General features: G+C 34.6%; 1 protein-coding gene across 5 annotated transcripts; it reads left to right on the top strand.

Annotated features, from left to right (window-relative positions):
* Positions 1–389: 389 nt before the first annotated feature.
* Positions 390–20,987, top strand: SCAR (wiskott-Aldrich syndrome protein family member 3 SCAR). 5 transcript variants are annotated; one of them, XM_088201118.1, is made up of 7 exons: positions 390–501; positions 14,938–15,114; positions 15,189–15,340; positions 15,401–15,669; positions 15,878–16,193; positions 16,257–16,673; positions 20,124–20,987. In XM_088201118.1, the coding sequence occupies exons 2-7, from the start codon at positions 14,993–14,995 to the stop codon at positions 20,321–20,323; spliced, it is 1,476 nt and encodes a 491-aa protein (XP_088057244.1). In that variant the 5' UTR covers positions 390–501; positions 14,938–14,992; the 3' UTR covers positions 20,324–20,987. The 5 variants fall into 5 exon arrangements, with proteins under 5 accessions (XP_088057244.1, XP_088057241.1, XP_088057243.1 ...); XM_088201115.1 differs by having other exon boundaries at positions 16,245–16,673; XM_088201117.1 differs by having other exon boundaries at positions 465–741.
* The last annotated feature ends 694 nt before the right edge of the window (positions 20,988–21,681 follow it).

The raw sequence follows: 21,681 nt of genomic DNA, 5'->3' as shown, positions 1-21,681 counted from the left end.
ATTTTTATTCTTTAAAGCCATCAAATTCAGTATTAAACCGGTCAAACATCTCGTTAAAGGATTCTGGAATTTCATATTCGATTTGATCTTTTGTTTTGATCTTCTCCGGCTTATTTATGATAAGATTTTTATTTTAAAATTCTTATGGTTTTTGGTCTCCAGCTTATATACGAGTCCGGCTTATAGACAATAACTTAGGGTAAATCAAATTGTCCCGATTTAAGAAAAACCATTATGGTAATTCTAGTTATACTTAAACAATTATAATTTTTTCAAACATATGTCTTGTTTCTCTGACATTAAGTCGGATCTAGTCCGTAGCATCCTCAAATATGGCTTGATTGTCTGGAATGGAGATTATATTGTAGAATTTTATATGCGCTGGCAACATTCCGAACAATCAGTAAACGAGTCGCGGCGCACAGCCTGCGTACTTCGTAGCCTTCGATTCGCGTCGGTACAGCAGTGTCCTGCTGCGCGCGGGTGTGCGGTGGCTGGGAGGTGAGTGGCGACGGCCCCGCCCCTACCGGTCCCCGATTTACGCGTCTCCCCTCGTTCGATCCGTCTCTTCGACGCCGTCTCGCGGGTCTCCGGCGTCGCGGGGGCGCAGCTGCAGCCCGGCGTCCGTCGCGTCGCGCGCTAACCGATTTTGCGCGCGATTACCTCACCCGCATCGCCGCTTCACCGCCTCACCTCACCTCATCTCATCTGTCACCCGTAGGCACGTTTTGTGCAATCCCCGTAAGTTGCATTTTTATATATGCTATATATCTATCCGTCACCATTACACCATTAGACTAACCGAAAACCAATTTCATTTCGTTCGGTATTTGGATGCATTTTTTGTTGCATCGCTCGCATGAGCTCGTTAGGCATAAGCCTGCGAACAGTTCCATCTTAAGACGTTATTGGCAAACAAAATTCACTAAAGTGAAAGAAAGCAAGATTTGAGCAAACGTTAATTTTATATTACTAGTATTCAATTGTTGCTAATTTAGTTAAACACTGTCGACAATTTATTGACTTAAATTGTGGCGATTAATTACTACTGTATCGCGAGAAAGATATCAGTACGTTTAATTAAAGAGTAGAGCCAAAAATACCAGAAGAATGTCAAGAGCCAATCGATTTATATAGAACAACATAATATCCAATTTGGCAAGAATTATTTTTTTCGTTAAATTTTTAAACAATATTTTAAATACATCCATGCGATAAATATTGATTATCTATTTCGTGGTAATTAAACGGTAGATTTCACAATAAAAATTGGATGTAGAGTAATCATTGACAATATTAATCATCCCCCGTGGATGTTTTAAAACATATAAAATGAGAAATAATATTTTAACGAAAATCCTGCGTCACAGTGTATTTATTTATATATTGTTACAAAATACAAATTATCAGTGAAAACGCTCGGTTAATTACGGCTTTTTATAATCGAATCATTATCACTTCTCAGAAGTCAAAAATCCACGTCAAAAGCAATGTTTTTGCGCCCACCTATTGACCAAAATTCGGTTTGAATACACTTTGCCCAATACTTTTATATCAGAAGTGGTATGAATATACTTTAACCAAAAAGAAATAATTAATTGTTTTGTTTTTAATGCAAATTTTACCTTGATACTGTATTTAAATGTTCTAATTTTTTATTTAAAATGATATTTTATTTTTTGAAGTTTTTTTGAAAATGTTTTGAATTTTTTTTTCTTAAAACATTTTTTTTTACTGATTTTTGTGTTAAGAGATAAAAAATCAATTGGGCGACTTTAGTCGATTTCACGCGTTCAAAGGGTTAATAAGCACTCTCTGTCTGTACTTATTTTTCCGCTTATTTCCCCCTGAGAGATGAGTTGGCTTAGTTTATATTTTGGACTTGACCTAATGAAAGTTCTAAAACTATAATTTGTTTTAGAATTTTTATTAGGTTAGATTTGGGTTAGAACTGTAAATGGACGTTTCGCAACTGTCAAATTAAGTTTCATATACATCACTAGCGCCATCAGTATCTAAAAAAAAAAAGTTTTTTTTTTTTTCTAAAAATAAATAAATAAAAAAGAGAACGAATAAATAGATAACCAAGTGGATGGCTTTGGCCAGGAACTGGAAAAAATATATATTAGACACTATCAGTTAAATTATATTTTCGCTAGTGTGAATACTGGTGAAAATGTATTTAAACTTCACTAGTGAAAATATTACTTTTACTGTAAACATTTATACATCGCATATAAATAAATAATGGCAAGTATGTAAATGTATATATTTACTACATATGGAAAAGTTGAAATCATAATTTTACTAGCACCTGCCAGAAAAATGATATTTTTACGGGTAACTAGCGGTGAAAATGTATTTCAATATGATTTCATTTTAATGACATTTTAAAAAATATTTTCGGGATAAATTCGAGACTGTTTGTTGTAGATTTTCCTTGAGGGAAATTTCTGGTTTAGAATCAGGGATGTCATTTCAGCTTTGTTTAATGTTTTTAATTCGTTTAGATTCATAGTATTTAATTTAATGGCATGCATTTTTCTGGCCATTGCATTCATTCGGAAAATCGGCATTTATTATTTCGAAATCGATATATATTAATATATATATATTCGTTAGTGATTTTATCAGGTCCTTCGTGAATGTCAAAACGCATTGTTAATTTACAATTATTATAATTGAAAAAAAGTTCAGTACTACTTGTTGATCCATACTAATGATTTATATTATCGAAAAGTTTTCATTGAATCGGATGAATAGTTTTAGACGCAAACATAAATTTACAAGGTAAATTGACCGTATTTAACATTTTCCGTATTGGTATACTTATTTGTTTATTTTGCAATCATTACTTCACACTGTTTGACTTGCAAATTCTTAATTAATGACGTCTGTTTTGTGAACTGTTTCGATGATAACAAATAAAATCAAACGTAACACGTTTTTATTATTACCTGTAATCATTTTCATGTACATATGTATGAAGTTTGTTAATACGTGGTGTATTGAGTTTTAATAGGAAATGTGTTTTGTATGTATACGTATGTGACGTGGTGTATATTGATTGACATGACAGTGTTCCCCTTCAGTTCCGGTTGTAGATTATTTGAGTCCCATGAATCACAAGTAATCACATGGAGTTGTAATACGCGAAGAAAAACTCAGTCGTGGTATTATCAGGTTAAATGTTTTTGTAGTTATAGCTCAAGTGTGTATGTTAGGGAAATAGGTTTTCATTGGAAACCCACAACACGTTTAGAATAATAAATAAGTGCGAAACCCTTCAGGTTTATGTTGAATATTTTAGTCGTTTCCTAAAAAAAACAACCCAATAACTTACCTTCTCAAAATATAAGTCCTGAATTTTCGAATGTGTAATGCTTATTACTCTTTTTAAATGATCGTAAAGACCATTTACAAAATTTATAAACGCAAGGAAATTTACCGTACTCCTCGGATCTTTGTTTTGTCGCAGATCTGGGAAAAAAAATTAGACTAACTCCGAGGTCGTTCACTTGCTTGTGCCGGTTCCGTTCGGCGGTTTGATTACGATGCCTCTGGGACACATTTTCGTGGATCCTCATTGTGGCCGTCGACGCGGTCTTCACAATGCCTCGTTAAACCCGGGTTGAGGAACTCTGGAAAATCTCCGTGAAAGTTTGCGTTTCTCAGTCGTCGGTCACGGTCAGATTTGCAGCGGCCGGAGATGTCAGCCGATCGTCACGGTATCGGAAGACAAAGACTCGGACACGAGAGCTTCCGGCTTGACAGTTTGCCAGTGGCGGTGGCTGCCAAGATTCGGACGGTGTATCGACCGCGGTTCAACTTGAAAATGTTGTGCACTTCGGCTTTCTAAAAATATTCCATGTAAAACTAACGATGGATTTATCCAGATAATGTTGAAAATCTGCTCGCTTTAGCAGCAAAAACTCATGCGGTGAGCTGAGGCGTCATGAAATTGACTTGTGAGGTCAAGGAGCATTAAAAAAAATTATTATTCAACTATAAAAATGAACCTTGCTCATACCACTGTCACTATAATCAAGCACAAATGCCATAAGGTTGATACACCTTTGTAGCCACCGAGATATAAAGAAGCTGCTGTTTTTTCCTTCGGAATTTAAACATTTCGTGAGCAAATTATCACTTATTTAGAACGGCAAATGATCGACTCACTATGATGCTTTGTGGGGATTGCTCATAGAAATTTTCATCGATGAGTCACCCCTTATCTCGTTTTTGTTTGGCGTGGCACATGTGGTCGCTATAATTATTTTTTATTGATAAAACCCATCGGATTTTATTTCTCAAGGAATAAGAATTAGTAGGATTACAATTTTTATAATTTTGTACTTTGTGTATTACTCAGATCTTCAATATATGATAGGAACTCGTGAACCTTTACATGCATACACATGCGCCATTCTTTCTTACGTATTTGATGCATGCTACTTTTTTGTACAATTTATCTAGTATCTTGAGATAGAAAAGGAATGCCATCGATTAGTATGCCGGCGTCATGGTGTCACCTCCGTGACCGGAAGACGAACAGCTCTTTTGGTCTTTGACGACGAACACCGCTGGCAAAACTCTATAACGATACTCCTTATCGACTCTACATTTGCATTCAAATGTTTCAAATCCAGGGAAAATCAGGCGATCCGCCAGTTTCTCGCTCATCTGGATCTATTTCGGTATTCTCAGGACACACCCTCCTTGCTTCTCAAACGAATATAAACAACACTTCTTCGACAGTCCAGAAGTCGACGACTGTGGTTATTAATTGCGGTTATATTCCGGATATTACGCATTGTACGATAATAATGGCGGAATTAGTGTTTTTATCGCTATGTGTATTTCCATTTAAATGCAACTTTTGTTTAGTAACGATCGATTATTTTCATAAAAATGGCTTCCGGTTTACTCGATTGCTAACATTTGAGTACTGGTAATTTGACAGTTTGTTATTTAGTTGGTTTATATCTGTTTCAGCGGAGGAGTAAATCAATTTAACCCACTTCTTCCGCTCGACTTAGATGCACTTAATAATAAATTAATTTAATAACGCTAGGAATGTAGAGAATCTCTGTAGCATCACAATTATGCGCATACATAGATGTTAATTGATAATAACTTATTATAAACTTTAGTATTGATCTCATCTGTGTCGTAAGTTGTGCTCTTTTTTTGATATTCAATACAAAATATTTTGTTTATTTTTATTTAATATTCAAAAATCATATTTTGAATATTAAATAAAACCCAAATTATTAACTTGAATTATGTGTTATTCTAGTTATTTTATGCATAGTGTAAAATATGTTAAAACTTTGTCCACATGAGACGAGATCTTTGTTTCGCGACGCTTATCGGTTATAAGCGGGAGACGAGGACGAATATTTTTTTGTACTGTGATGTTAAGATTTCGTTCATCTATCCCTAACTGTGTATTAAATATTAAATATTTGGAGCAAGAATCTATTTTTTTACTCCAATTCAGTCGATAGTATTTGGTTGTAATTTGTTACACTTATATTATAAGATAGTGTTTTATCTATTCGAAAATGGATTCATATGATTAAAATTGTTTATTCGGAATTAGACCATTCATTAGATAAAGAATAAATTGCTTTTGTAATGCTTCGAAATTTTTGGATTACTACTTATTTTTTGTGATTTTTAATTAGCTGCCAAACTGCATTCAAAATGCTAAAATACTAATGTATTAAACAAATATATAATATCAATTTGAATTAAAATATTATTTAGCCGTTTTTACAGTAAATCCTTTTAATGTTTCTGCTTATGCTCGTTTCGTAAATTCCCTTACGGGGCAAAGGTTAAAGGCGAGCTTTGTGAGTTCCGGTGATGTACACTCAGTTTACATGTGAACATATTACATTATAATCGGTATAATATATACTTACCCCTAGATACGTTCCAGGAAATATTGCATATATTCCAAAAGCAACTCAGGCGCACTGCATGGGCAGTGGGAGAGGTTTCAAGTGCAAGAAGTAGGAGTAAGCCATTAACATATGTGGTACTAAATATGTTTTATTTTTTGAATAATATTGTTAAAAAACAGTTTTTGCATCTTGATTAGACCGTGCACATTAACCTAGAATGAATGCTTGTGGGATATTGACCTTGCCGCCCGACACAGGCTATCTATTTGACGTGCTTATAGCGATATTCACAAAATAAGATGACATGTACACTTAGTGTACATTACAGGGAGAGGAAGGTTCTATTGGCGGAACATATCCTAACACAAGCATAACCTTTTCCATGCTTTATAATTGCATTTATATAACCTGTATTGGAACGCACCTATCTATTCCCACAAACACGTATATTTCAAATTATACGAATTTTAATCAATCCAAATTAGGCATTTTAGTTTTTCGAGAAATATTAATACTATATAAATAGGTAGTACATGTGATTCTAATAATACAGTATTATTGATGAAAAGATAACTGGAAAATCGATCTACTTCGATTGATTACAGAGCGTTGAGTTACGAAGGAATTTCGGGCTTCCGTATTTATACCAGAAAATTGTCAATAACAGCGGTTGCTACTTTACATTTTGAATATTTCGTACAAGATACAGATAAAAAAAACCTCTTTGGATTATTGAAAAAACGAGATTTAAGTTCGTCGAAAAACAAATTTCTTGACTTGACTGCAAAATTCCCACATTTTTGCAATCTGTCGATTCCCATGCAGAGATGCTTTTTATTTGATTATTATTGTAGTTCTTACATGACCAAAGCAAAGATTAGGCCGATTACGAGAAAATGGTAAATAATCTTTTGCCATCTATAAAAAAAAATTCACACGGACTTGCCATTTTGCGCAGCATTTAAATTATTTTTACACGAATATCCAATACGTTGTATGGACTTTAGGGCCAACTGCAAAATGAGACATTAGAATTTCTGTTTGCTTTTTACTTCATATTCCCAACCTGTTAAATTGGAATAATAAGTTGTAAGACATACTTGCACAGTTTTATTTATTACGATTACTATTTTGGGTCACACCTATACTAAGATTTGTAACTATAACTCAAATATTTAGGTTTTGTCGCAGCCAAATGCGCGCGCGGTGACATTGGCCTTAATTTTATTGCTGTTCCCAAGACATTTGCACGCAGTTTGTTTCAGCAATATTTTTATTTGCTGTCCGTATGAGTGGTATAGTGTCAAATTGACCATGTGCAGAGGTTAAACTTTTGATTGTGGCGGAAATGGGTCCAATTATGACAATGTGCCGCTTGTTAAATATTTCACTGCGCCCCCATCCGCGTGACGTCATCGGCATTCCCCGGGGAGGAGCCAAGGGGAAGATGCCCTTTCGAAGGGTCTACTTCGGAACGGTGAGTCACACCATAGCAATCGTTTGTTAACATTCGCACGTATCTTGTGCGAATTTAACTCGGCGACCGTTATCAATTTGCAAATATCAACGAACGCGACTGAAAATATTATCGCTCAGTCACGGTCGTCTATATTATCGCTTTAGTTGAACGTTAAATTATTACATTGTGATAATTGCGTTGTAAAGAGGCGATAAAGTTGATAAAAAAAATCTTCAAAATATCTTTAATTTGTAATTTTAACTGATAAAATATATTTTGAGGTTTGTTGTATTATTATAACAGTACCTTACACTAAGATTTTTCCTTTGTAAATACCTCAAATGTGTAAGTCTTTTTAAAAACATATTATTAAAAAAAATATTGTCAAAACATTGATCGCTTTGGTTTGCCATAGACAGTTTCTATATTTTGTTTTTAAATACTTCATATCAGAGAACGCGTGCTCGCATATGAATTTACCCCTTCCCGAATATATAAATTATTCAAATTAGTCCAAAATCTCTCATCTCAGAGTTGAACCCCTCAATGAGAACGGGCCCCGAGTCACCTTTCCCCCCCCCCCCCCCCTTCGGCAGGGCTGCATGTAATGCATGTTAGGAAAACGAGTGAAATTTATATCAACTAAATATGTAGTGTAAAAAAAATTTCAAGGCACTTTATCGAATATTACTATGCAAAAGTAGATCAACATACTCAGCTTCCAGTTCGTTCAAAAACTTTTCTGTGTACTTAAAAACGATTTCCGACACGAATTAAATTTGTAGATTACACATTTTAATTGCAGCGAAATACCACACAATGCCTCCTAATGTGCAATATATTTTTATAACAGTCCCGTAAACCCAATATTTTATCTCGTATAGATGCAAGTGTCTCACTGTCTGCTGTTCTTTTATACTCTTGATTAGAGACGGCTCAGGCGAATTACAGATGCGGATGTTGGTGGGTCAATTGCATTGCTTGATTATTCAACCAACGAAGTCTGCTTATACATATGTGTTATTCTCATGGCTCCTGTATACGAAGTATACTTTTTTCATGAGACACAGCTAGTTGGACGGCGCTGTATTATATGATTAAAATGATAATAAATAATGGCAATAAAATATTTTCTATTAGAATTATTTCGTTTGATTTTATGATTTTTATTTATAATTTCTTATATAATTAATTGCCCGTGTAATCGTATTTTATATTATAGTTTGGAACAGTAACGTGAATAAAACTCTACAATAATTAGTTATCTCATACATATTAATGTAATATACGCGTCTTCAAGGCAATTTCCGTTGATTTATTCATAATGCATATCAATATACAATAACGCACAGTATGCATATACGTTTTCAGATACTTTTAGATTATTTTCAGTGCGAGAAGTGTACGCTGAGGCATGAAGTGTATTCTTACAACTTGTGCTACGAATAAATTACGCAATTCGCATAATATTCATATACATAACCGACAATTTGTGTGTAAATATTTATGTACATGAGTTAAATAAGTTGTTGAGCTTCAAAACAAAAAATGTATACATATGTATAGTAGGATTTGAAATTAACGTTTTTGATACGCCATATGTTTGGAAGTATCTTGAAAGACGAAAAGTTTTTATGTAAACATTTTTAACAGTATGTTCTCGTCGTATCGAAGATTGGGTTAAAATCTTGTTTAGATGGAACAGGTCTAAGAAAACGGCTGCTTTCACGGTCTATTCGGTATAGTTCTTCTGCATGGTGCAAGTTCAACTGAATAATTAACTGAAGTTGAAAGCTAAGTGGTGTTTCTGGATGAATTGTCAAATAGAAGTGATCGCTCCAGTTCTGGATCGTCTGGCCAATGTCGATGATTCGGGACGGAACCAGACTCTTTGTTTAATACACTACGTATCAAATTCGATGGCGTGCATCTATTTAACGGTGGATTTAAAATCGGTAAAAATTTGCAACGTCGTCTTTCTATGGAATGTGCAATTCAGAGATGCTGTATCTGTAATGTGTAACAGTTTAATGCACTTGTTCGTTTAATTAATGGATAATATTTGTTTGTTACGCCAATAAAAATATTTGATTATCAGTATATTCGAGGAACACAAATATTTTATGACCATTAATATCGACGCAACAATTATGGGTGGTCCCGACAAAACATTAAAATAAACATTTGTCCAAATGTGACGTTTTACGATAAAATTAATTTAGCAGAGAATCGGAACATAGAATATTTTCATTTTTTTATATCTCGAGTTATCAACTTATTCACACTTACCACGGATATATCTTAGTCGTTTTCGACCAATGCAAAATACGTAAGATCGTTTGTGTCCAAGAGAGAGTATATTCCTGGTTCTTTGTGTATTTAAAAATATTAGTATTTCCCCCCCCCCCCTCATTTTCATCAGAACTGATTTTCGCATACTTTTCGTTCTTATTTTAATCTAAGTATGTTTTATTAAAGAAATAAATTAGTTTTTATTCAATAAATAAGCGATTATGTCATAAGCTCTCAAATATGCAATATCAATTTAGATAAGTAGTCGCCAAACTTATCACGCATGGGAGCTACATTCAAAAGATAAAATGGCGATAACTATCTGTTTTATGTATTCACCATGGTCGAAGCCAGGATTTTGATATTACGATGTCAACTCTCATACACGCGGAGAGAAAAGTTTTTAAGTTGTATTTTATATTCCTATATATAAATACATGTATATCATATGCTAGTGAGATATTCTATGTTTTTCATTTAAAAATACTATTTTTATTTAAATAAAAAACGCGATCTACTTCGAGTTTCGTCAAAATTTGACATTTATTTTAATAAAATTCGCAGCTCATTTGAGTCGTTAAATTTTAAAAGTCTGTACTGAACGTTTAATTAAATCGGGAATCAAGTGTTGAATGAACATATTGAATACAGTGTGCTCAAATTTGTGCGTTCCGTACATATTTATTCAGCCCTTTAGCTTAATTAAGCCTTTGAGCGGTATCGCCGTACATGTACGGTGGTCGATCTTTCACTGTTTTCTGGTATTTCAGATTTATGTATTTACATACACAACTAAAGAAATAATAAATATAAAACATGATGTTTTTTTTAAATTTGATTTAATGTAAATTATTTTTATAAAAAAATTATTAAGAGTCTCTGAATTGCTATAAAAAAATCACAAAAGCAGAATAATATGTAATAAATATAAAATAAATTAACTAAATTTTATAATAAAAAAGTGTTAAAATAAATTATTGAGACATACTAATACAAAAAAGTAGTAAAATAAACAAAACATTTCGAGTCATATTTTTATTATCATATGTTGTTCTTTATACGCACATTCATTAAACCCTAACCTATATTAAAGGTATTCCATAGTCTTGCCGCTATTATTTAGCTCTGAAATAGCCTCGAATTGTTTACAAGAGTATTTCCACATCTTGGAGCTCTTTATTACTTTAATGTATAATATTTTGGTTCGTATTATTTCTAATCAAATTTATACGTCGCTGCATTAAGTTTTAAAATCTAGTGTGCTAAATAAAACCTGTATATTTTTGCTAGCAAAATCCAATGTGTCAATCTTTTGCAAAATGGTGACAAGTCTAAAAACTTAAACGCTCGTAACTCAGTAGGTTTAAATTTAACGAAAAGATCGCTATATATGAAACGTTTATAAGCCTAAACTTCATCTAAATAAAATATAAAAAAATAGTTTTTTGCTTTAAAACAAGCGATGTATCAGTTCGATCGGACCCCCATTCGAGCCATTTTGAGACTTGCAGAAGAGTTAACGCTCTTAATTGCTTGGTTTTAAAGATTAAAAATTGAATTTTTGGTATCGTATAGAACTACTGAGCACTCCCTATACGTTCTGTATGAAAAAAAATATAATTTTTTTTTACAAAATGGTGGCAAAATGTAAAAATTAAAAGTGTCATAACTTTACAAAATGCAATCGTACTGAAAAATGTCGTATGTAAAAAGTGTTCAGAAGCCTAATTTGCATTTAAAAAAAATTAAAATTATTTTTTTTTTATAAAAAAACGAGTCTTATGGTAAATTGACCGGCCCCCCCCCCCCATACGAGCTTTTATGCGACTTGGTATATTTGGATACAAAATAGAGCTTTGGAATATACTTATGATACCGTTTAAAAAAATTAAAAATTAAAAAAAAAGTTTTTTTTTTCCAAAACACGCTTAGTGTTATGAGTCGATCGACCCACCATACATACGCTTACAAGACTTGCAATATAGTTAAGGTCAGTGTAAGCTTATTTATACAGATTTAAAGTTGAACTTTGATTTAAAAACATCTCTCACAGCAACTGAAATACACGGTTACTTAACCTATGGGTCGCGACTCAAAATTAGGTTGATTGGCATGTTTAGTAGGTAGTGAAATACATATGTTCAAGTGGAAGAGAAAAAACTCGATCCTTATTATTACATATTGTTTGCGCTTTTTCGTTACGCGCTTTGTGCTCGTAATCTTGCACTTAGTAAATAACATGAATATTAAATACACTTTTTTTGTTTTTTTCATGTTAAATTATTTTATACTATTATTGCAACCATTGTGAACTCATAAACGTTTTTAAAAATCGGAAATATTTGTAATTTAAGATGAGAAAATAAATATATAGTTGCTAGAACGATTCGACAAAGAAAACTGAAACAAAATTAGAACAAAACCTACAAATACAGACTTAGTTATTCGCTTAGCTTCTGCATCTCAGTCTCTAAAATAATACATATAAGTAGTGAGAAAGTCGCGTTCTTTTGTAGAAGTTCAAGTTGGAAGAGTTGAGCACGCTATGCTTGCGTTATGTACTCTTGTTGGGATAGAGGAGTCACTTGGGCTCTTTCCTATCTCGACCGTTTGGCCAATGCGATAATTTGGGGGCGGAAACAGACTGCAGTTGTTTGTATGTATAAGATTTTTTCTTAGTGTATTTTTTAAAGAGCTGGATATTCGGCAACGGAACTTTGGTACCTTCTAAAGCACATTCCATCGATTTTTGTATAGGCACCGACTGTCATATGTTCAGGTTAATTTAATAGGTGCATTTGAAAATTGTTGCACATCTTTAGTCATTATTATGTCAAGCGGCACGTGCTTCTGTATTCATTTATGAATATGCATGGGACTTAAACGCCCTTTTCTGATTGTGCCGTTGGCGCAGATTCGCGATGGTTTTCCGATCTGTTTGCACTGCGCCTTTCGAGCGTGAAGTATGTCGACGAGTACTCTTTTTCTCCCCTCGCGATTCGAACGTCCCGCCTGAACGTATCGGGGACGGCGCTCTCTGTCCCCAGTTAAAAATATCACGCGAGACCAACTCAATTGGCATAATTGATCGATCGCGGCCGGATTGTTTCGCGGGCGGCAGTCGTCTCGCGCCACTTGGCCAATGGGCCTCCGCCCTGTCGGAGATGAGATCTCTCGAATCGCATCTGCACACACGCCAAATTGTTTCGTGACAGGATGGTTCTCGTTTCCTGCAGCGGTGGTGGCAATTCCAGATGTCCTGGCGTTCACAATTAGATTGGTGCAGTGTCTTTTTCCTTGGACCTTGCTTCTAATACTATCTTTTTTGGTTTGTAGTAATATTTTGTTTGAATATGAAAAGTCAAAATCGCAACTGTATTGCTCTAAGGAAGAAACGAAGATGATTTTTTTTCGTTGGTTGACACGGATGAAAATATTTACATTCTTAAAAGTTGCCTCAAGAAGATGAATCGCTTTCTACTTCAAGATGATTCGGATCCATGTGTAACTGTTTTTTATTCTTACAAGTTACTCATTTTTGTACTGTCTTTCAAATTAAAATTCAAAAACCTTGACCCTTATCTGCTGGCGTCCCTCAGGGCTAAATTTTAGGACCCATGCTATTAACAATATTTTCTAATTTCCCAATTAAAACGCTTTATTTGCTGACATGACCATTATATGCTCTTATAAAAAAAAATCCATCGATCGGTATATATAGTACAAAAAAAATGGTTAGTTAAATAATCATTGTAAAAATTTGCGCTGCACTGCTTTATACTTACAATTTTTTATTTAATTATTTTAATAAATCATTAATTACTTTCATAATTTTTTTTTTTTTTTTTAAATATGCTTGGCGAATTACTGATAAGTGAAAGCGTCAAAAAGAAAATGCTTAATTTATTATTACATACTTTATGATCAGGGACGTCATTTCATCTTCTTCAAATGAGCTGCGATTGAGTTAATTAAGAAATTGCGACGGCTCAGACACGATTTTATTGCCTTTAACGTGAATTTTTGACTTCTGAGAAGTGCTAATTGTTTTTTGTTTTCCAATTGATCAAAATTCGATTTGAATATTCTTTGACCAATACTCTCATATCAGAAGTCCGTAGTAATATCGAGCTTTCCCACTGCAACGGCGCCGACTCGATTTTGTTGCTTTTGACGTAAATTTTTGACTTCTGAGAAGTGATAATTGTTTTTGCGCCCATCTATTGACCAAAATTTGGTTTGAATTTAGTTTGACCAACACTCTTATATGAAAAGTTCGTAGTATCAGTAGTAAGGATAGCTATCATATTTTTAAAACATTATGTAATATCGAAGTGCAGACAAACTATGGAGCAATATGCGAGATACTTCTTCTGCTTATTTTCCTTTGAGAGAAATATTTTGCACGTGACCTAATGAAAGTTCTAAAACTAATTATAGTTTTAGAACTTTCATTAGGTTAGGTTTGGATTTGAACAGAAAATGGACGATTCGCAACTCAAATAAAGTTTCATCGATATTTAAGAACAGCATATAATTTCACTAGCGCCTATTAATTAAATTATATCTTCGCTAATAGAAATATATATCTACTTGTGAAAATGTATTTGATCTTCACTGGGGAAAATTAAATTTCACTTAAAAATACATATTCACTGTAACATTTATAGATCGCATATTAATAAATAATGATAAGTACATAAATTTATATATTACTACGTATGAAAAAGTTGTAATCATATAATTTTACTAGTACCTGCGAGATAAATAATATTTTCAATGGTAAAAATATATCTACTGGTGAAAATGTATTTTGATATAATTTCACTGAAATGACATTTTAAAAAATAATTTCGGGATAGATTATTTTCTAAATATTGAGTTGAATTAAAAACAGTAATTTAATATATTTAAAGAAAATATGTACGTACATATAAAATAAAACTTTTTAGTTTGGGAATCATGGATAACAATTTACACATCTAGGTTTTGAGTGACTGGTCAAAAAATTGTTTCCAAAATCCATCGATGGAATAACAGATTTTACGACGAATTTTAGTAATTTAACAATTCCAGCTAAGATGGTTAGGAATTACTAAATCTTTTTACCGTAATATATTGATAGAAGTATCTCTGAGTAACTAATGAAATAAAATACTGGAAATTTTATCATCAAGTCATTTAAAATGGCTTGACATACATGCCTTTGGAATTCTAAAGGTTAATGATGTTATTTTCATCGTATATTTCTACAGTTAGCTTTTTTATTTACAGTGGTGCATTACTGCAGAAATGATTCTTCATCATTGAGTTGACTTGAGCCGATAAAATGCCACTACCGAAGAGGGCCGTTGCGCCCATTCATGTTGCGCGAAGCGTTCTTCCGGCGCATCTTCAAGTGCCAAGCGAGTTAGAAGCGGTTACCAATGGAACTTTAGCCAATACAGTCAGGTGTGTATTTATGTATTTATAGTACATGTTATACAATGCGTGAATGTTATGATGAGTTTTTATTTTTTTTAAAGGCAATTATCGTCTCTTTCGAGACATGCGGACGATCTGTTCGGAGAGCTGGCTCGAGAAGCAGGAGGGCTGGCCGGAAGAGCGTCCCATCTGCAAGCGCGACTCGACAGGCTAGCGTTGAAATTGATTAACTTAGATTCGACTTCGGAAGAAGGTAAATTATATCATTTATTTTTTATAAAATTGTATGTATTATTTTTATTTATAATTTCAGTTACGATTCAAGATATACAAATGCGAAAAGCTTTCAAGAGCTCGACGCAATTCGATCAACAAATATTTTCTCGAGACACTATGCCGACGGCTATGCTCGAGACGTATTCTACTGGCGAACGACCACCGCCACTCGATAAATTGAATCCGTATAGAGACGACGGCCGAGACGGCTTAAAATTTTATACCGATCCTGGTTACTTCTTCGAATTATGGAGGCAAGAGATGTTGCAAGATACCGAAAGAATACAGCACGATCGAGGAAAAAAGGTTAGTATTTTTGATACGATTAAAATGTGTTATACAAGTTCTTTATTTTTTAATAAGTTACATAATTTTTGTTTGTAATATATTAAGTACTTAACCTTAATCTACAACATTTTCAATTTCTTAAAATTATTATCTTGTCTAGATTACTAATTATTTTTAGAAAAAGTGTTGACAAAAACCTCTGAAATGTGATATTTTTAATTTATAGGTGAGGCCACGTCAAAGCGCCAATGCCGGCGCAGATGCGGGTAGACGCAAACAACGAGTACGAGTTCCTCCGTGCACTCGAGAAAAGCAGCGGCAACGTGCGCTGACGCGCGGCGAACATTTGATGCCTCAATCTAACGCACCCGGGCATTTGCCGCCTGAGCCGATCAACCAAGATCATACGATTTACCTGCAGCAACCTATGGGAATGTCTCAGATTGATGGCAGGGACGGACTACCGGCGAGACCTAATTCGATCGAGTTGTCGCATCAGTATCAACCGCATCCTTCTACTCCGACGAATCACATTTCACACGGTAAATCGAATTATATATATATATTTATCTAACGATCTGTTGATGATGAAGTGTTGTTTTTAGGAGAAGAACCTCTGTATGGTACTGGACCGTTTTCGTCGGAGAGTTTGCACAGTAGCGGCGGTGGCACTCCCCGACGAAGCCAAAGTCGGCCTAGCGGACCGCCGCCGGCTCCTCCCTCGGCTGGAACGCCAACAAGACGTTCCACTCCGGCAAGGGACGCATTACCACCTCCTCCGCCTCCGCCGGCTGCTTCTCCGCCGCCGCCTGCTCCTCTTCCGACTTCCGCATCACCGCCGGCGCCGCCGCCTCCTCCTCCACCGCCTCCGCCTGTAGAACCACCGTTGTCGCCGCCTCCGATGTCTAACGGTGACGCTCGATCTCCAGGATTGATCAAACCACAGCCATTAAAAGCTGCACCGCCGCCGCCTGCGCCGCTTCCCGATCCGAGAGACGATCTATTGAAAGCTATCAGAGGAGGTACGTATCTTACTATGGTAATTAACACATTGCATACCGAGCATTATTTCTCAAAATTGCGAAAATTAAACTTATTTTTTAGTCAATATTAGTCATCGTTTTAACGTCAAATTTGGAATACAGTTTCATAATGATCGTGTTTTGTATTCGCAATAGTAAAATTAGTTAACGTCAAACTGTGGATCGCGTACTAATAAAATATAAAATAAATTTCTGCTTAGTATCATCAAATATACAAATATTTAAAATTAAAATAATACAGAATTATAAAAATGCTGATAAAATAGTAATGTTTAATATAAAAATAAATATCAAACTTTGTGACATACAATAATTTACGTATTTTTAACACTTTACAATCGATTTACGCGGCGATATTCGCACAACTGTTTAAGTTGTACACTGTTCACTGTGAAAAAATGTCGATACTTCGTCACATGTGTTGATCCGTTTCTCAGACATTGTATCAACAATAACAATAACCTACTTCAGAGACTCAACCAGTGGTATTATGCGTAGGTACAAGCGTTGTTGGCAAAATCTCAAATTTGGAATTAACCCATTAACGCCCAAAAGAAAACTACATATAAAATATTTTTTTATTGTTATTTATTACGACATACTGAGCAAAGAAAAATATTGGAAAAGAAAAATTTAGATAAATACATATAACTTAGAAAATAAAGGGGTGTACAATGGGCGGTATAGGAGTAAAATTGTCCAAAGCAAGGTCGCTCAACGTATAACGTTTTCTTACAGAGTCCGCAACGCCAGCGACCTTGGTTATAGCAAATAACACAATGCAATGGTTTTTCGATGTGCTCAGGGTTGTGATTGTTGTTTTTTCGCTCTAGTCCAAGTATTGTTGATGATGTTGGATGACTTTTCGTTTTTGTCCGTCGTATGTACACTTGAACAATCGTCCATCTGAACAACAAATCCATATAAGTCACCTGTCCAGTTTTGCTGTGTAAAACATGCAGTCGCCAAGCATTAGAAATGGTCATATCTTGTAAGTAGGTAAAGATTATCAACCACCTATTTTTCCTCTTATAGGCACCTGGTAAAGACTGATCCATTTGGTCGACGCCACCCATTTCTCTGTTGTAATTTATGAACAGTTTTGGGACATTGAATTCCACCTTTTGCTTTTGAACCTTGCACCATATTTTCAATTTTCCCAGAGGCTCTACTGTCGAAATTGGTTCTTATTGTAACATTCGGGACAATCGGCATCTATGCCAGCAGATATTTTACAACTCTCGCACCGAGAGGATCAGCAGAAACTTCTGTAGACTTGTCGCAATAAACATTAAATGCATAGCAGTAGCTTTCTGAACTTGTTGCAACCCAATCCCGATAACCGAAGTGCACAGGTTTTCCTATAATGAATTGTTTGGCTGAATGACGGCCGAAGTATTTAATCATAGGCTCATCCACAGACAAATTTTCATGAATGCGATTGCACAACAATCTCACATTGAACATTTTATCATTCAAAAATAAGATGACAGTGTATCAAGATTTATTTTTATAATCGCCTAAAATTGTGCTACAATGCGGACTGAATTATTGGTTGACGGTCAGATGCCCATTGTACACGCTTGTGTACAGGGCAATAAAATATAACCTAGCACACTAATTGAAAATTATTGTCATACTAATAGTATATCACGTTATAGTAGAGTCAAAATATACATAATAAAAAACAAGGCAAAATATTTTATTATTTGTAATAAAATACGATAAAAACATCTTACCTAAATAATCTTGTTTCAAATCCTTATTACGATGATAAACCAATGACATTTATTTAAACATTATTGCCAAATTTTATTTTTTTATAGTTCACTACCATCATATAGTTTTGAAATAAGTAATTACTTCCATAATAATTATAGAAAGAAAACACCAAATCACGCTGCGAACAGGTGTACACAAGCGTGTACGGTGGGCGGTAATGGGTTAATGAATACATTCGAAGACCAATGACGGATTTAAGTATTAAAAAAGAGACTCGAATATTACATAGATCCATAAGAGATGAAATTGTATGGAATGATACAACCATAAATTAAAATTCACGTGAATATCCCAAAAAGAATAAAACAAATTATAAACAATGGCGACACTTCCTTCGTTTTATGATGCCATCGCGTACCAATATAGGTTTACCATTTTAGATAAACCTCGGATAGTTTAGTTCTTTTCTGGCTGTGACAAGAAAACATTGTATTATTATTTTCGACTTTGCGCTTTTTCGTAATATTATATTGTAACTATTTTGTGACAATACGTGATCTATATTGACTAACTTTCCTACCAATTCGAAAATTTTAAAAAATTGTGATTTTTACTGTGATCATTATTAAATGGATGATAGAGAAGAAAGGTTTGAAAATCATCTTTTCCAACCTCTTAACGAAGATGAAGAAGACATCAATAATGTTTTCAAGACAGAAGTCTACACAAGATTCTTTAGAAAAAGATACATATGAAGCGACATTGGACTGGTCAGAATATGACCCTCTGAGAATTTTAAATAATTTCGATGGTATCCCAGGATTGAACGTTTGCCTCAACAATCCATTAAGCATAGGAGATGTCACATCATTGTTCATTGGTGATGATTTGTTCCAAATAATAATAGAGGAGACAAACCGATATCGGAAGAAAAATCACCATAAATACGCAACTGAATCGAACGCAAAAATGGATAGATGTTTTTGTCCCGGAATTAAAAAAATAGTTTGCTATGCTGCTAATTATGTAATATTTCAGAATATTGGAATACAGATCCTAGAATTAAAACTCCGTATTTTAGAAAAACAGTGAGTCGTTATATTTGAATTCCAACAAATTTTACGATATCTTAATTTTTCTGACAATGAACATATTCTAGCAGACACTTTGAATAGATTTGTTAAAATACAAAATATAGATTACTTCACAAAAAATTTACAGAATATATTGCACCAACTCAAAACCTGTCTAGGTGAAGGGATTTATCAAATGAAGCACAACTAAACCGAATTTTGACCAATATGAGAGCGCAAAAAACAATTATCACTTCTCAGAAGTCAAAAATCCATGTCAAAAGCAATAAAATCACGGTTGTGTTGCACCGTTCGATGTCGTGCGAATATCACCATGTATATGGATCGTAAAGTGTTAAAAAAAAATTAAAAACATTTTAATGGTAATATATATTATGTCAACACTAACTTGAAACGAATTTTTTACCTGAGTTTTAACCCCTGGAATTTAAGATATATTTTAATTAATATAATATTAGTAACATCTGTGACTAAAGCGTTAAATAAATACGCAGTTTAACATGTTTTTGTTATATGAAGTTGAAATGAGGAAATGCACAAATTTGTGCACACGGTATTCAATGTGTTAATATTTATAAACAATTCGTTTATTCATTAATTCAATTATTTTCAGGTATCAAACTTCGCAAGGTAGATAAAACTAACGGCACTCTCAAAGGAGATGTCAACAATTCGGTAGGAAGCGCAGGTTTGCACGACGTGGCGAGTATCCTCGCTCGAAGAGTGGCCGTCGAGTTTAGCGAATCTGATACGGCGTCGGATTCCGAAGGGGATTCGGATGGATGGGCGGAACCTCAAGCGCCGCCAGCGTGACACCAGCCGATAACTAACGCACCGCAGGCCAAGCATCATTCTCCATCTCAAAAAGAGCACAGTGGAAAGGTAAAGTCTTCGAAGAGCAACAAAAATCAGAACGAGCGTAATGATAATAAGACTGATTCGGGAGCGGACAATTCACCAAAACCGACCGTTAAAGTGGAGGCGGAGAAAAAATTGGAGAAAGAGCATTCCGTAGAGAGCTCGAATAAAGTGAACGCAATCGAAACGGCACCGACCGCACCTTCCAAATCCAAAAGCGCCGGCGGAAAACACACCTTTAGAATCGATCCGAGTCTCATCAGTGGCGTGCAAGTCGTCCCCGATGTCACTTGCAACGTAATAGATATAAAAACATACGACGAGCAAAAAGTAGACATCGAGAAGGAAGTCAAACCTGCGGAGAGAACGAGCACTCCGGATCTTAAGCCAATAAAGCTTGAAAATAAACAGTTGAAGATGAACGAAGAGACTGTGATTTTAAGACGAGATTCTAATTCATCTATTCGTAGCATGTGCAAACCGATGAGAAGCTTTGAAAGTCCGGTTTTACCAGCCGAGCCTCCGAAAAGTGTTAAATTGGATAAGTTTGGCGAAAGCGTCTTCGTAGATAGTGGCAACTCGAATAATATCAAACCTTCCCAAAATTTACCGATACCGATTAAAGCGAAAGAACCTCCTAAAGCAACATTGATCAAGTCAGATTCTGTTCCATATAATGAAAAAACCGAGAATCGTCCAATTGAAAATGTTAAAAAGAATTCTGTACCTTTGACTGAGAAAACTGAGAATATCGTAAAAAAGAATTCAGTTACTTTGACTGAGAAAACTGAGAATATCGTAAAAAAGAATTCAGTTACTTTGACTGAGAAAACTGAGAATATCGTAAAAAAGAATTCAGTTACTTTTACTGATCAAACAGAGAATCGTCCGATTGAAAAAAACGTTGTCAAAAAAAGTTCTGCTCCTACCGAAAGAATAGAGAATCGTCCCATAGAAAGTGTTCTTAAAAATAGAATACATAAAGATTCCAGTCCTGTAGAAGACAATTCTGTAACGAATGTAATAAAACGCTTCAACGATAAATGTGTAAAAGAGAGTAAATTTAACGAGTGCGAATCTTTAAGCAATAATACTAATAAGCACGTTGCCTCGAGACCGATGTACGCTACAATGGACACGAGATCTAAACGTCAAAATTTAACCAGAGGACATACGATCACCGAATATACAGTAAAGAGTGATAGTTTTAGGCGGCAGGCTTCCGTGGGAATGTCGACTTCGGTCGAAGCGGCTGAGAAGAAGGTCGAGAAGAAGAATCACGGGGAGCATTCCGGATCTCATTGCGTCCATTG

This window comes from Plectrocnemia conspersa, unplaced genomic scaffold (genome assembly GCF_051122295.1).
Source record: "Plectrocnemia conspersa isolate PC_06_02 unplaced genomic scaffold, ASM5112229v1 ptg000013l, whole genome shotgun sequence".
NCBI classification, from domain to species: Eukaryota; Metazoa; Arthropoda; class Insecta; order Trichoptera; family Polycentropodidae; genus Plectrocnemia; species Plectrocnemia conspersa.
Note: the sequence above shows the minus strand (reverse complement) of the source record. Positions and strands in the feature narration are given on the sequence as shown.

Coding starts and splice junctions, on each gene's coding strand:
- SCAR (XM_088201115.1), top strand. CDS start 14,993: ATGCCACTACCGAAGAGGGCCGTTGCGCCCATTCATGTTGCGCGAAGC. Junction 15,115..15,188: donor ACTTTAGCCAATACAGTCAG/GTGTGTATTTAT, acceptor TTTTTTTTAAAG/GCAATTATCGTCTCTTTCGA. Junction 15,670..15,877: donor AGCACGATCGAGGAAAAAAG/GTTAGTATTTTT, acceptor TTTAATTTATAG/GTGAGGCCACGTCAAAGCGC.